Source organism: Thunnus albacares, chromosome 3 (assembly GCF_914725855.1).
Source record: "Thunnus albacares chromosome 3, fThuAlb1.1, whole genome shotgun sequence".
Taxonomy (NCBI): domain Eukaryota; kingdom Metazoa; phylum Chordata; class Actinopteri; order Scombriformes; family Scombridae; genus Thunnus; species Thunnus albacares.
The window spans coordinates 14,216,940-14,234,053 of record NC_058108.1 but is presented as its reverse complement, the minus strand read 5'-3'; the positions used below and the strand labels follow the sequence as shown (position 1 = coordinate 14,234,053).

General features: G+C 38.9%; 1 protein-coding gene across 1 annotated transcript in view; it reads right to left on the bottom strand.

The window, feature by feature from the left end:
* sorcs3 (sortilin related VPS10 domain containing receptor 3) overlaps positions 1 to 17,114 on the bottom strand; it is a 120,358-nt gene that overhangs the window by 51,471 nt on the left and 51,773 nt on the right. The window contains exons 4-8 of the mRNA XM_044346647.1: positions 7,045 to 7,118; positions 5,730 to 5,794; positions 4,948 to 5,066; positions 1,837 to 1,926; positions 1,230 to 1,409 (exon numbers count right to left, since the gene is read on the bottom strand). Of these exons, the coding sequence (XP_044202582.1) occupies positions 1,230 to 1,409; positions 1,837 to 1,926; positions 4,948 to 5,066; positions 5,730 to 5,794; positions 7,045 to 7,118 (528 nt within the window). The remainder of the gene's footprint in view (positions 1 to 1,229; positions 1,410 to 1,836; positions 1,927 to 4,947; positions 5,067 to 5,729; positions 5,795 to 7,044; positions 7,119 to 17,114) is intronic.

Below are 17,114 nucleotides of genomic sequence, written 5' to 3'. Positions count from 1 at the left end.
TTTAGAAAATTAAAGATGAAAATTAAAGTGATGTCCAAATTAAGAAATATGCGTCATGAAGCAGGTGGATGTGACTCTCCTCATTGAGACCTGCTGATAGATGTAACAGCAGAGCAGAGGAGAGAGACTGAGATAGCGACTATAACTGACCTGCTCGCTGGTATTTGACATGTTTTTTTTTTTCTTCCCAAAAACAAATAATTTTAAAAATAATTGTGTGAGACAAATATTCATAAAAACCCCACTAGTTGTGCTTTGCCGAATAATGTATTTGTATTCGGGCACACCCCGACACACAACATCTTTCAAACTCCATACCCACAGTTTGTAGAGGAGGCTTTCCGTTAAAAATGTGTAGTCTGATGACATCATCAGGGTTATTTTCTCAGAACAGTCAAAGCTCCTTTAGAGACACAGAATACATTATACAACTGATTTCACATGCTGTGTACCACTAATGACAAGAACCTGATCTCAATGTGTAAAATTGGTGGACCCCTTTAAAATACCTTATATAAATAATAAGTACTCTAATGGTAAACACATGCTCTTTTCTCATTCCAAGTAAAATAAGGGCTGTATTTAAAATAAAATATATAACAGAGAGCTTTTGAAAAAATGTGCATCCTAAAATAAAGTGGATCGATCATATTGGGCTCTTAGATAATTTATTTTCTGTGCCTTCAGTTTGGATTTGAGTGGATATGTTTGCTCGAAAGATTTGTGCTGTCTCATAGTGGTGCTTCACAGTGGTCTAATTTGAGACATATTGGTTTTGAATTGCCTGTGGGTCTGTCCATTCTTGATTAAAAGCTCTGTTTTCGCTGTCTGTTTTTCTCTTTTTAGAGCACGTCATGTGAAATTACTTCTCTGACTCGTGTATTCTCCAACTGTAGACTCTCGTCTCATCTCTCCCCTGTGTGTGTGTGTGTGTATCTCACTCACTGACTCCAGTCGCAATGTATATCATAATACACAGATTTGATTGGCTAAGTAGCATCATTTGACATGATTTACAATGCATGCAATTGGTCTGTGAGTTTCCTCGGCCGCTAAACCAGTTACAGTGAACTCACACTCGACACTGCACTTCCTTGGGTCCCCAGCAATACACCCACCAAGTGTTAAGTAGATTGGAGGAACGGTTGTCAAGAAAAGCGAAGAACAGACAGACATACAGACAGAGACTATTAATAGTTGTTGGATGACCAATTTCATCAGGTGCCTACCTCGTACAGGTCCAGCATCTGGTTCCCCCCGGTTCCCCTCGTGGTCTTGACATTTTCCATGGCCAAGGTGAAGTAGATCCCTCTGGTGTCAGACAGGTAGAGGTTATAGGTGTCGTTCTGGTTCCACTCCTGCACCGCTGCAAATACCTGCTTCTCATCAGTGCTGACAATGTGTAAATCCTATCAGGGAGCACGGAGAGATTAAGAGGAGTTATGACTGGAGGCGGAGAGGTGAAGGATTAGAACATGCTGACCCTGTGGGACTGGTCATGAGATCAATGCTGTGGTGTGAATATAAATGGTTGATGACATATTGTAAGGTATAGCACACTCAGGTGTTCACTCTCAATGTAGTACTAGAGGTAAGAGTATGACTTACCTGTAGGGCAGTAAGCCAATTTTTAATTGAAAACAAACTTTTGACATGCCTGTGGCTTAATGTATCTACATAAATTTCACCATTGTGACAGTATCAAATTCAAAGGTTTTTCAGGAATATGGAAATACCTAATTCACTATATCACATTCTGAAATTAAAACAGATTTCTATGAGTCATAGAAAGTAAAAAGTAAAAATACTTGTCCGGTTAATTTTGCTGCATCTTACCTTCGGCAGGGAATATTTAGGCAGTTTGATTTGGATGAATGAGTCTCTCTTGTAGGATACGTAATAAGTGGCTCGTCCTGATGTAGGAACCTACAACACATAAATCTCACTTAGTTGCATACACTGAACTTTGGTTTAATTCTAGCTTAAATTTAGCAACATTATTCCTCTCTTTGATTTTTTAGCACTGCTGTGATGGAGCTCTGCAGGTGAACAAATGCAGAGAACACCTTGTATGAAGGCCTCAGGTGTACCTCATCACTGAAACCAGATCATATTTCCTCCAATCAATTAAAGTTGTGGAAGCACATCAATCTCTCATTTTTCTTGTCCTGGTGGCTTTCAAGGTGCTGCTGGATACACAGGGTATCCAGGGGCTTTTGTTTTGTTTTGTTTTTTTCTTTTTTGGCCATTTATAGTGATCTCCTGGCTTGCATTCAGAGGATGCCCTCTCTCGGTGTTAATGCACTTGGTGGTTTCAAAGTGGACTTTGGTAAATATCTCGTAGGACAATCAATACTCTCATTATTCTTTGTCAAGAGAAATCTTTAAGTTACCTAGCCAAGCCTCATCTGCTGTCCAGGAAAAAAAAAAAAAAGTTGTCCTTAATGGTCTAGACCCTTTGCAAACACTCCAAGCTGTTAGTTGTTAGCTTATGCAGCAAGAAAACAGGGCTGCTCGGTGTTGGAGAATTGTCATTAGCCTTGAGGCCACGGAAGCTGCACTTTGTACACAGACACACACATAGAGACACACTGAGCAAAGTGAGACTGCAGCTTCATAACCTACTTGCTTTCCCGTCCTATCAATAACAACATGAAATTCATTAGAGGAAAACCATCAAATCAAACTTGTGGCTCTCGGTTGAAGAGAAGTGATATTACGCAGTATTAATGTGGTATGACAGGGCCAATTCTTTTACTGATCTTGTCAGTGCTCTGAATGGCTCAGAAGAGAGAAAACAAGCTGTGAGAGGAAATATAGCGGGCTAGCAGTGAGCACTGCAGAACAGTCCCACATGCAATCGAGTGAAGGAGCAGGAGATCGATGGCCAGGTAACCAGAGGCGGTTTGAACTTTAAGAGGAATTGGTATGATTGATTTTTTTCCCATCCCTTTCAGGGTCTTTCGTCTGTGACGCATACGTGTTAAAATGTGGAGGTGCTTGAATTGAAGGGGAGGTTTAGGTTGAGTACTTGTGAGTTTACTTGAAAGACTTCAGAGAGGTCAAACAGGATTGAAGGATCTTTGGAGAACAACTCTATTTCTTTGTCTAATGTGCTGCCAAGTCAGTGAGGGTTCTGGTCCCTGTAGGTAACTCAGGTAAGTAGGTTTCTGAAAAATTACTTTTCTCTACTGAATTTTAGTGGGATCAAACAGCAGGAAGCAATATTAACACTACAACTTAAAATAATACAAATAATTTCTGAATTTTTAATAGTATCACTTATTATCTTCTTAAAATATACTTTTAATAACTCAAAGATAAAAGTACATTTAGTGCAGTAGGATTATCCAGGGTTACACGGTTTGCACAGGCTGATGTTAGAATGTGTGATGTTTGCTATGTTGTTGGAGAGGTGAGGGGATCAGGATGTGGAGGATTTTATAAACGTCAGTTGTAGTGTCAGGGAAGGTTTTTAGAGGACAGAGGTCATCTACTCTCTAGGGCAAGAGTACTATATAAGTTTAGAAGCACTTTTGTTCTGAAAATAGTGAATTTTATCAGATGATTGCAAAAAGAGGTGCCAGTAGATGCATACTGGCCTTTGCAACAAGATAAACTTTTAAGAGGTGAAGATGTACTCACAAAACGTAACCAGATACTTTTTTCCCCTAAATGCAGGTGCTGAAATCACCTTAAACAGACATCAAGCATCACAACCGTTTTTGAGGTAAATTTGAATAAAATTGGTGTTGTTGTGGACTAACTATGTTGTACTTTTCAATGTATGAAACCTCATTTACACAGTGTCAAAGTAAATAATATTCACACTGTAGAGGAAATTAAAATGCAAGCCATAAATTTTATCTGTGTTATTTGGAATTCACATTATGTACCATTTCAGATTTTTCTGTGGCACAAATCATGATTGATATGACACACTGGGCAGTGGCTAGGATGAATATTAAAAATAGTCTGGCACTGAAAACAAAGCACAAATTTTCAGTTGAGGTTTAAGTACAATCATTTTTTATTTTTTTCTGTGCTAAGCAACATTATGTAAGAGGGATTGTGTGGAGCCTCTGCATAGAAAACAGATCTCCATGATGACAGCAGAATTGGAAATATTAAGATACTACAGAAGCAACGACCCCAAGAGGACCTAAAATTACACGTGAACTGAACTAATTTTATATGAATATTCAGTCAAAGGATTCTGTGTGACCGGATCAGGTGATCGGGTCTTGCATAGAGCCAAACTCACTCAATGCCCAACTCAGTTGTGAGCAGCTATTAGGTCATTATTTAGATTTTCTGGCCAAGACATTAAGCCTGTATTGTTAAATCTCACCATTCATCAAGTCCCATACACGATAATCTACCTGCCCAACACAAAACAGCAGTGAGCCAACGGAAATATATGGCTAGTCTACGCTAGCAAGCTAAAGTCTGAACATATTTTTCTGAGGAGCTAGCAGAACAAACCCAAGATAGAAAGTGACTGGATAGCAGAAGGTGACCAAAAAAATTATTTCAAAAGGATGCTCTTGTTGTTCTGTATCTGCTGGATCTGCAAGTAGGCCCCTGTTTGCTAACAGGTTAGCCAAAACTAAATAAAGCTGGATCGTAGGTTATTTTTTGTGAGTTTGTTTAATCTTTCTGCCAGAAAGCAATCAAAAGTAGCTAATGAAGCTTAGAAAATTAATATGCAACATAATAGGTCATTGTAACACCAATTAAAATTCACATTTCATACAAAATAGCTAAGTTGGTCATAGTGACTCCTCAGTATACTGTATAACACGCATTACGTCAGGATTGATAATGTCTAGCATTATCCATCATGTTGGATGTTTGTTTATGTGAAAGTTCCTTAAAATCGAATATATTATCACTATTATTATCATGTCCCAGGTTGCAAGTGGGCCTCACTGTTTAAAGACCTACTTGTATGAATATGTAGTCATCTTGAACCACCAAAGAGCTGATGTCGATGTATCCAGGGAATGGGTAGTTCCTGTTAGCTTCTGTGCACATCTGAGCTCTGCATGTGACATACTGCACACCTGTTACATTGGAAGACATACAGGAAATGTGAGAGGTTTGTAACTACCGATGTTAGTATGCTTCTTATGTTAATATATAGAGCTGTAGCAATACCTTATCTGTTACAAGTGATACATTTAGGTCTGTGTATGGTAACAGTTTTTTCTCAGTTGTACACATAATTAAAGTAATGCTCTAAAAGATATTTATGTGCCTTGCTTGAAGTGTGTAGGGTTATATTCCACCCATCCATGTAGTCTGACATTTTCCCTGACTAATTGCCTCTCTTTTTTATTGTGATTTTTTCTTATCATGTGTAGATATCACAAACAAGCATCTCCACCTGTCAATCATACAACCGTTACATGAGAAAAAAAAAACAATGCTTATATCTCAGAGAGACGCAACTCCGACATCACAAGCTGGCATAAACAGTTCCACCTTTGTCATGTATGGAAGGCCTTGGTAGTATTGCCATTCAGAGTTATGGAGCTGACATTCAGAAAGTGAAAGGGAAGAGAAGAAAGGCCATATTAATCAAGAATCATGCACTGGGTTTATTGGTGGGGCGAGCCAGCACTGTTTCCCTGGGGACGCTTTCTATATTCTGGGAGGAATTCATTCCTATAGAGATCTATTCATTACTTCTCTTTGATGTGTATATGTGTGCAAGAGAGACTCACTTCCATCTGGTGTGTGAGCCTCCATGTGGACCAGATCTGGCTCCTTGTCTAGGCCTGAGACAGACCTGCGAAAGAATGACAGACCTTAGAAGAATACATAAGCATAATGACAAGGAATAGAAAGGGATGTAAAAGAAAAAAAGAAGAAAAGAAGACCAAAGAGTTGTCTGTGCAACGAAAGGGATGGATGAGGGAACTGCAAAAATAAGGGAGAAGGCTCTAGCAGAGGCATTGTGTTCCTGTTATTTCCAGTTCTTTAACTTGGTAAAAAATAGAAGAATACAGGAAAGTTTCCACCCTAGTTTAAATGCCACATTATGCCATCCCAACAACTCTACGATAGGTCCCCTCCAGCAAAATTCAACAATACAAAGAAATACAAATATAGTTTCCCCATCATTGGTTGGGTGGTACAGGGTCATCACACTCTGCGACTGTAAGTATCTCAGTAAAATCTTGCTTTCTTGTTCATTTCACTGCTTGTGGATTAGACTGGATGGATGCAGCTTTCCCATTGTGGTGATATTTCATATCCCTTGGAGGCTGATGAAGCCATTGTCTAAATGCAGCCAACTGGAGGCCTGCCTTGCCATAGCTACAGGGCCATCCAGTGTTTAGATGTCCTTGAAGGGGCTTTGGCAGTGAAGGGCAAGCCGGCGATGGATTGTGCACATTATTTAGGATTATGCTACAGTGGCATGGAAGCAACTCCAGATTTATACAAGTTACCGTGGATATAGCCAACGGCAATCCTAGGCACACCCCAGTCATCTCAGAGAGAGAGAGAGAGAGGAGCAATGAGCTGGAATAGATCTGGGCCTACGTTTGTGATGAGTGTGCACTTTTAGACATAGTAGGTACACTGCAGGGGGAGTGAGCAGCAGACGTGACTGGATGAGAAGCGACAGGGACGTCCCGGATCCATTATTAGTCATAGCTCCTTGTACTGTATGTATGCTTCTGTATCTGCATGTGTGCATCTGTAGAAAACCTCCCCCCTCCTTCTACTGCTGATGTAAAAATAACAATTTAACATTTATGTGCAATATGTCTGATATGAGCAGGGCGTGTATGAGAAATGAAGTGGAATGCCACATGCCCTCAGATTCTGCATGCAAAGTGTGTTCTGAAGGAGGGGATAAATCTCTGCGTGATTGTATCAAGGGTAGAAAATGCGCAGAATTTTAGCAGCAACCACCTTGTTCCAAGTCGTCAATATCAATATCACTTGTTCAGTCACGCAGAACACAAGCAACGGTTTCTGCATTTCAAAACTTTGGTGAAGAGGAATGGAACAGAAGGAGAAATGACTCACCAGTAGAATCTGTTTGGCGTGACGTGTTCGTGGATGAGCTGCCATTTTCTTCCAAAGTCCATCGAGCTGTACAGCTGCAGAGATAAGAGGAGAAAGTCTTGTTAGCAAGATAAATGCATATTTCTACATTGGTCCGGCTTCTAATTAGACTGGCTGATTTAAAAGTTGTAACGGTGACAAGCGAGCTTGAGACATGGCCTGATAATTCCAGGCAGAAGGTTAGTCTGGGGCTATAAAGCATTATCGGGAGATAGGCTGACATAGCACTGAACTGCTATCATCATTACCAACTGCCTATTGGAGCTAACATATTGTCACAGATATAAGCATCTCTATCCCCTCTCCCCTTACAAATGAGAGCTATAGGTTTAGAGAAAGCACGTTACAGGATTAATAGCATGCACCTGAAATAGATATGAAATGAATGTGGTCACTTTAAGCTTGATCAGCAAAAAAAATCAGTTTGATTCATTAGGTTTTAGACTGTTGTCGTATTAAAAACAAATGTTGGACACAGAGCCGCAGCAACCAATCAAAACCTGCAGAATGAGCTAACATGAATGCGAGGAATGATATATAGCTAAGTTGACATGTAGGTGTACAGCATGAAGCCAGTGGCCCAATTTCAATGTACTAATTACATTTTCTGGTGCTCGGGCAAACAATTAATAACCCGTGTATTTCCCAACGCTGTATTGATTGATGTTGTAGAAACAGCTCTTTACATCTTGCTGCGTCTGTGCATTGTTATTTCCTTCCCGTGTGGTGAGTCCGTGGCCCCAGTTGAGCTCTACGTTAATGTTCCTACTTGTTGCCTTTTATCACAGCAAATCTGACACTTACTCTGGTAAAAGGATACAAATTTGTCACCCACTGCAAATTTATTTGTCAGCTTTGCAAGGGCAAATCTATCTAGTTATGCCAGCAGGTGTGTTTTCCATAAACAAACTATAATACCAGTGTTCTAAAACATGTACAGCAACAGTGCCAGACAAACGCTGATTGCAGTATTAATCTGCTTCTAATTTGAAGATGGCGTGATTGTTTGGATATCACATACGGCATGGATGTCAAACACTATCTTATAATCATTCCATCATATAATCAGCACTTGGAGGCCACGTGACTGTTTGAAGTGCTTGACAATGACAAGCAATGGCAGGAGACCAAAGCATTCATCTTAGTGTCCCCTGCATGGTGGTGGGAATGGATCCAGTGTTAGCTGGGAGCAAACATTTGTCTAAACCTTTATGAAGTTGAGCAGAGTCTAATATACCATAACCATAGGCATCTATTCTGTAGAAATGTTGATTTCTGATTCTTCCAACTTTAGGAAAGAAAGGTGCCCCACTGGAGCCTTTGGGTCGGTATAACAAACAGGCAGGGTCCCTCATCACTTTGGACAGTGACATATGATGCCAGCAGGCAGGCTCAGCCTCTCCTCTCTCCATTCATCAGTTCAATGACATCTTAAATTTTAAAGCTTCTGAGCTGTCACAAAGTAAGCTTCATAGTTTCCCACTCACTTCGATAAATCAAAAGCACAGCCAGCCAGCTGCCATGCCACCAGTGGAGTCGGTGACAGCCGAAGAAGGACTGAAACTCAAAGGGTGATTGAGGAATTGCAGAGAGCATGTTAAGTCATCTATTCATGGTGATGGTGGATTTAGAAAACATTTGGTTGCTCTGACCTCATTAGGTTGCAGGTGGGTATTAAGCTGAAGGTGCTGTAGATTTAGAGGTCTACAAATAATGTCTTTGTGGGGTAACAAGGGGACCAGTATTAACTTACTGGCTCCATATGCTATTGCTCAAAGTAACAAATTAAATATTGTTGGCAAAACTTTATCCACAACCAAAGCAAGAAAACTTAATAATAAGTCAACTTTGAAAACTATATAGAAAGGTATTATAATTTTCATAAACTAATAAAAACATAACAATAATGTAAAAGATGAATGAATTGATTAATCTGATGACTGCTTTAATGCAAAGTCTCATTCAATGCATCTGCAGAATCATATAGTAAAACTGTATATTTTCCACCTCCCCACAATATCTGTTGATTTGGCTGCAATTAACCATTGCACTAAGAAGCAGCAATGTTAGCTAATGTTACGGGTTCTTGGAAGGAAAAAGTAACATATTTATGGACTAAATTAACAATACCACATTATTAGACAAGAAGAGACTACACGAGAACCATGAAGGCCCTGTTAACACCTGCGTCTTGAGTGACCACTTGTGATCAGATCTCACTTCCCCGCTATATATGCAAATAAATATGTAAGCTACATCATTTCAGCTTCAAAGACTATTTTAATCCAAAGCTGTGTTCAGCTTGTTTGATTGCAGGATAAACAAATGCACAACGCATTGTGTGCCCTCTCACGAAGATCAAATGCCCGTCCTATTGATTTGATTGATTTGCTCAAGCACTGAAGATATATATATATATATATATATATATATATATGTAATAAATATAGGGTTATATACTTCGATCTCTCCACAGCTTCCCATTGAGAGAAGCTGTGCACATTTCCACATGAGGCACGGCGGCGTAACTTCATTGATTATTTAAATCTCTCGACATACCAACAGGATCGGTCAGGATCTAACGTGAATGTTCTGCGTTCTTCTACACCTACAAAAGGTCAGCAGTTACACACATAGTCAAGGTTCATACACTGAAATTGTTTAAAGCAGCCATCCTCCTGAGAAATCTTGAGCTCATTATGTTGAACAGCGCAGCAAAATTAAAAGATGTAGTTATCAACCTGACAGGACAGAGGAAACGAGTTGTTTTCTGGTTTTGATTTAATTTCTATTCCAACTGCAGATTTGAAGAGGAAAACGAGTTAGGGGAAAAATGGGGAAAAAAACAGGAAGTGGATTTGTTTTTTTTTAATTCACATGAAAAACGGAAAAGCAAAATAATGCTTTTTTATCCTGTTATCAAACAAGTAGAACACAGCTTTGGACAGAAGATACATGGAGTGGGAGGCAGCAATGTAGTGCCTAGTGTGCTGGAAATAGAGGACGTTAGTTGAGTAGGTGGTCCTTTAATGTGGCCCAGGACACATTCGCATGCACACTGCTAGAAGAGTGTGGCCACATGCAGCCCAGACCTCCTCCGAATGTGGCCTGAGTGATTAGTTGTCAATGTGTTCTCAGTGCGTCTTGGGTGTGTTCAAACCCGTACTTAGGGCTGTACACTTGTGATTGGATCACCTGAAAACTGAAACCAACAAAAATCAAATGACTAAAATGTGACTTAAACTATTGTATATTTTTGTCAAAAGTCTAAGACTAAAATTTGATCAAAATTAGGTGTCAAATTAACAATGATTGCAACAGTTCTCAGAAGAATAATGGTAGTTGCATATGCCATACTACAGTGTGATTATTTCTTATGTATGCCTTTTTTAGGCATACATGCAAAATATGCTGCCAAAGCTCCTGTATAAAAACAAAAACACCCAGGGGTCGAAGAGGCCGTTTCACAGTGTGACTAAGCTTCTTTATCTCAGGAGTAATTCATGTTAATGGAGATACAGTGAAAGGCACTCAAACACTGTTTACACATAAGGTGTCAAAGCCAAAAAGAATGTCTCACTCTGTGGTATAGATCAGAGTTAAGGCCTTGGAGGGCCATATCTCACAAGAAATTAATTCCAGGCAGCACCAGTTTTATCACATTTAGCCATTAAACAATTTAAAGTTCACTGCAGGCATATAGGCATAATAAGCAGGTTTTGTTTCAGTACTCTTAGCTTAGGAATTACACGGAGGTATTGGATTTCACTGTTTACATATGGGGAATAAATCTTAAGGTTTATGTATTGGTCTACATGTGTTTTTCCTCTTGTAGGCTTGACTTGTGCTTTACAGGAAACAAATCTACACGGGGAGGTGAGGTAAAACAAACACAGGCGGAACCTAAATGAGAGATGAATTGATTCAAACTCTGTTCTCTCACAGGAGAGCTTACATATCAACCATTGAAAAATGAATTTCATGAAGCCTTTTCATGACTTTTTTTTCCCTCTCTTGGAGGTGTGCAGGGAATGCTTTGGGGAAATTCACATTATTCCATTTGCTGTTGCTATCCAACTATTTAAAGCCTGGTGTAAGTGCACTTTTGCTCAAGATGAAATATGAATCAGAATAAATGATGAATGACTGTGCTACAGCGGCTGTCTTCCCTTGAAATCAATTAAAAAAAGGAGTCTTAGTGATGATGGTGCAAAGACATGTCCCCTGTGAACACAACAACGTGGGTTTTCAATGTTCCAGGCAAGGCCAACCTGCTCCCACATGCACAAAAGAAAACTGACCCTGCTGCTCGTTTTCTGATACAAACGAGCAGAAGCTACTTGTTAGCAGTGAAGCTGCAGTACCATCTACTAAATCTACTGATCCTCAGTTACAGACAGAGATCATAATCATGTATTTGCTTAACTCTCACTGTGAGCTATAAAAAGCCTGCAGACAGAGACAACCCATTTTTCTCACAGCACATGATAAAATGTGTTGGACTTCTGCAACTAGTGACAGGTGGCCTGTGCAGGACTGTTTTTTTCAACTCCACAACCGTTCATTCCCACAGGATTTACGACCATTACCAGATGCACCATGCTACTCCCGCCTGAACTTGCAGACATACCGATCACTACGGCCTGCAACAATGCTCTCCATTGAAAGTCTGTCTGCTCCATTTTGCAATGACAATAAGACATTATGGATTTTACTGGAGGCAGTGGGAACTAAAAGTGGATAAAAAATGTGGGGCTTGTGCCCATGTGTCTCCCATTGTTTATGTTGTTTCCCATAGCAACAGGTACAACCAGATGCTGAATGTCAGTGATAGTGTTATTGTTTACAGACCAGATTAGTATTAAAAATGATTAGTGTATTTCTTGTAATTAAAGGTTTTCTGTCTTATGTTACCTCTAGTGGTGTCTAGGCTTTATTAATATTAATACAATGGAGGTGATTGGGATTTCAAATGTGGTGCTCACAGCATCGAAACATTCTATTTAAAACATTTAAAAACAACATTTCTTTCCAGAAATAATGCTCCTGATATTGTGAATAATCAAAAGACCTCACTACCATCAGCTTTCAGTGGGACCTCATTGGAAAGTAATGAAAACTGTTCATATTGTGTTGGGATTGAGGAAGAAATCTCAGAGACTTGTATCTCAAAACCTGGGAGAATAACACCAAACCTATATGCATGGCTACATCGAATTAGAGGTAAGGAGGAAAATGTGCTTTTTTGTGATTTGGGTAATCTATAGCCTGGTTCCATACCCACTTCACACATCTGTGTTTCAAAAAGGTATAGTGTTGTGCTCATTGACGGATGTTCCCCGGTTGGAAAACAGCCAAGCCAAGCTCAGAATGGAGACATCATCTTGCTGTGCTAATTCCAGAAAAAAACGCTAAGCAGGCCCAAAGATGACATTTTAGCCCATGAGTATTTGCAATGACAATTTTGACTGTCCACTCCTACCCATGTTAGCATCCTGAACATGGAACATTTGCATTGACTCCCTTGCAGTGTTGTGTTGTGTTGACCCTCCTTTACAGTTTGCAGAATGATAACACTAAACTGGACCCTTTGATTGACCCTTTGTGACCAAAAAACAAAATATAAAGCAAGAAAAAGAAGGTGTATCATACACTCAAGAGAACCTCCTCTCACTGAGAGAAATTTTCTTTCTTTGCTTCAAGATATGGGTCCAATTTCATCATGGCTTTTGCCCTGATGTTGGGATAATGTGTGTAAACCTGAAAAACACCTTTGCTATGACACACTGCAGTAACACAAAGTAAGGCATATGTTTTTGCCTTTTTTCATTTGCACAGTTCTTTCTGCAGTATTGCAGAGGCAACACTCTGCCACCCAGAAAAGCTTTGTGCATTAACATCAAAGCACAAATAGCTCCACCAACACATAAAAGTTCTGAGAAAAGAATCAAGACTTGGGAGTTATGGAAATGATAACTGCCACATTATAGGCCCCTGTGTCCCACACAATTACTATAAGTCACTTTTATAACTCCTAATTAAGTCTCCTATAAATTCTTGATGCATCTATGTACAGTGCTCTAAATCAAACCGCTTCTGTTGGCATCGCCTTGGCATTATCCGTATGGGAGGGAAGGGGAGGACTGGTTTTATACCCTACAATTTATGGAGCGTGCAAAGTACACAGCAATGGGGATGATCCTATTGAGGGAGGTATAGGAAAGGGCTATGCAAATTAACCGTCAGGATTGTTCTGAGTGAGAGTCCATAGGAGTCCAGAGTATAACCTTCTCATTACTTGCTACTGTATATCTGTCAGTCTAAAGAAAATGGTACTTTTAAGATGTTAGTTCATCTGTCTTTTCAGATTGGCATACCTTCTTTTTCTCAACAGACACACATGAGCATTAGAAGCCATATTAAGGATTAGAAAGTAACATTTTTGCCCCCCAGTGCAAGGACCCTGGGTTTGATTTTCCAACAAACGCAATTAGCCGTTTTTGCTAGTGGGAAGCCAGTGAGGGATCAAGTGAGTTTAGACAACTGTTGGCTGTTTTAGCCATTGAAAGGCAATTTAGACTTGTTTGGTGCAATTATCTAAATAAAGGTGCACTTACTTTGCTTTTTCCAGAGCTTTCAACTGTGTCTTCATCAATGGATGGAGTTTTCTCTCTTGTCATGGAATTGGCTAAGTTGTCATCATAGAACTTAAGTCAAGTGATAATAGTTGGGTGGAAATTGTAATCTTCATGACAACTGAGCAATCCTGCTTATTAAAATCATGAGATGTTTGTTGAAAGCTCTGAAAAAAAGCTTGTGAATGGACATAAAGATTAAATTATTTTGTAAAACTATTTTCTAGGTGAAGAATGAACTTTCAAGCTCCATATAAACCTGGATTTTCATAATCTAAACTTTCATAATAATGACAGATGTGATGTATCATATACAGATATAAATAGCGACCACAGTTTACTCTAATCATAAATTCAAGAAGCTTTGAAAGTTGAAAGCTTTAATATAAAATCACAGCACATCAGTGGGATAATTATGATTACAGCATAGCTATTGACCTCATAGTGTCATGCTATTAAGCTGACACTGTACATTTATGTAAAATAGGTCATCAAGGTGCCTAATCCAATTATTTCTACAGCTAATCACAAATTGTCCATATTTGATCATGCCCTTTTATCACATTACATGCAGGGAATACTCAGAGCCATATTTTTCATCTTAGGAACATTGTGTGTCTACTCAAAGATCAACAGTTCTTATTATCACAGCCTGTACTAAAGGTGCTTCTTTCTGAACCAAGAGCAAATCTCTAGATTTATTTTTCTACATGTATTTACTTTGCCTTGAAATACATTCATTTCACAAAGCAGAAAGCATACACAAATAAAGTGTGGTTTTCAACCACTTGCTGTTAGTGCACACTCAACAAATTAAAATATTATCCTGTATGATTATCAGTGTCAAACACTAATGTGTGCCCAGTCAAGTCTAACAAATGGATTCCCTCTGGCTTTGTCTCTTCTGGGTACCCCCAGTGAATCCTTGTTATGCTATCTTGTTGCCTTATAGTTACATAACAAATGATAGCAGGCAGCACACCTGCCTGGTAGTCACACAGGTACTACTTGTAGTCTCAGATGACAGTGAGACATGTACTTCAGTTCTCTCTTCTGTTCAGCTGACCAAGCACTGTAACAGCACGTGCTTGGAAAAAGAAAAACAGCCCCTAATATCTACTATATAACGTTGGTTGCTGGAGTTCATTGAAGATTCCCACACAGCTTTTAATTTTAGCCTGTCATGTACCGTATAGGCTGACATGTAGAAAATAGCTCTCATCAACCTGGGCCTTCAGGCAATCTTTTTTTTTTCCACTTAGCAATAATTATGCTGTGAATTGCTGTGCCCATATGCATGAAAAGGAGCCCTATTATATCCATTGTGCTAGCAAGTGCACTGTCTATATTGTTCTGATCATGTGTTTCAAATTAAAGTCCATTAAAAGTACCCTGGGAGGGCGGGCCCGCTGCAGCCCGATGGAGCGCAGCAGAGCTGTCGCAGCTGAGGACAAGGGAGCTGAGCACTAAAGATACCTGCCATCTGGAGAGTCATTGAGTTGAGAAGTGCACTGCAGCAGCTGAACAGCCTTTTTGGCTCGAGCTCGATATCACCTTTCAGACAAGGGCAGGAAGGGGATCTTTTCAAAAAGACACACTGTGATAGATTTGCAGTATTTGTTTTGTTTCATGAAAATCTTTACCAAAACTGCCATTTTGGTTATCACTCCATTTTATATGACCACTTTTTATATAAAGTCCAAATGAAATTCTGCAATGGCATACAGATCTTCCTAAATTATATATCCTATGCTCCCTTTCAAAAAATCAGCACCAAAAAGTGATAAATGTATATATATATATACATTTATATATATATATATATATATATATATATATATATATATATATATATATATATATATATATATATATATATATATATATATATATATATATATATATATATATATATATATATTTATATATATATATATATATATTTTTTTTTTTTTTTTTTTTTTTTTGTTTGTTTGTTTCATGACAACATCACATATAGCCTATTATCATCACAATTCCTTGTTTTTTTTCAATTTTTTTTTGTATAAAGAAATAATGTTACCCTTCTACTATTGGTTGAAAGTGACAGCCAGACAACAGTCACTACACCACATATTAAAGAGCCTCAAACTGTGACCTGCGGCTCACATTAGCTTTCCAGCTAATGTCTCCTTCTCCTCCCACAGGCTTAGATCCACATCTTGTGTTGCACCTTGCTGCTGATCAAGCTATAAAACAAAAACCAGGAAGGAGTGCACTGATAATGTTAGTTCACAGGTTAGAAAGCTCATTAGCTACAGCTGAGTCAGTTAACTGGTCCTTATTCTTTAATACCACTGCTAGCTTAGCTTCTGTTTCCACTGCAAGTTTGTGTCTTGTGCCCCTGCTGGCTCAACTGTCAATCAAACGTATATATCTCCTTCTACCTTTAATCATAAAAAAATATTAAACATACATTTTAAAATCAATTTAACTTCATTTGGATATTGACTGAAGAAGGGATGACTTGTATGATTTCAGCTGGATTGAAAATATAGACAGTCTGCTAGACAGGTGTCATTATAGATCTGCTCGAGGTCCTGTAACATTATCAAAATATATGTCTGCAGCTTAAGCAGAATGTAAGTTTAATCGGAGGAAAGTGGCCCTGCTGGAAACCACTCTTGGCTATAATTGGTTTGCTACAAAAATTGCTTTTTCACCAGTGAACTGCTTTACTCTGTATGATGTTATAACATCCTTTTACATATATATGTCACATATCAGAGGTTTAAAGGAAGAATCATATATAGCAAGCAAAAAGGTGTCAGCTGAGGATTACAATGACACAGAATGATCCTGAAAGCAACGCACTCAGGGATGTAGACTCACTGCTTCCTATTAAATAAGGTTTGAATTAAAAGAGCTTATCTAAAGAGGACTCCTCAATACCAGAATCTATAGCCACAGACAACAATATCACCCGTATTAGTAATGTTATAAAATGGAAAATGCAAATTCTTTTTATGGACTCAATGCAAATGAAAAAGAATGAAAGAAAGAAAAAAAAAATTAATCCTGAATAATGTCTTCTCCCTCTCTCCCTGAATACTTTATTGAGTCTGATGTCCCCATTGCATTTCTGAAAACGTTTAGCCAGGATACGATTCAGCTAGAAATAATTAACAGCATAAATTTGCATCATTAGAGTGGATTAAGTCAAACAATGTTTGCATATTGAAGGACTGAAGGGACTGTGCAGCTCTATCAGAGAGGCGGTTATGCCGGTTCTTTTCTCAGTCAAGGTGGGCTGTTAGATTCCCATGGGAGCAGATGGTGGAAAATATTCCCACTTTTTCTGGGAGACAAGTATGCAGACACATCGGTTGTGTTTGTGTCTTGGGGAAACAAAGGCAT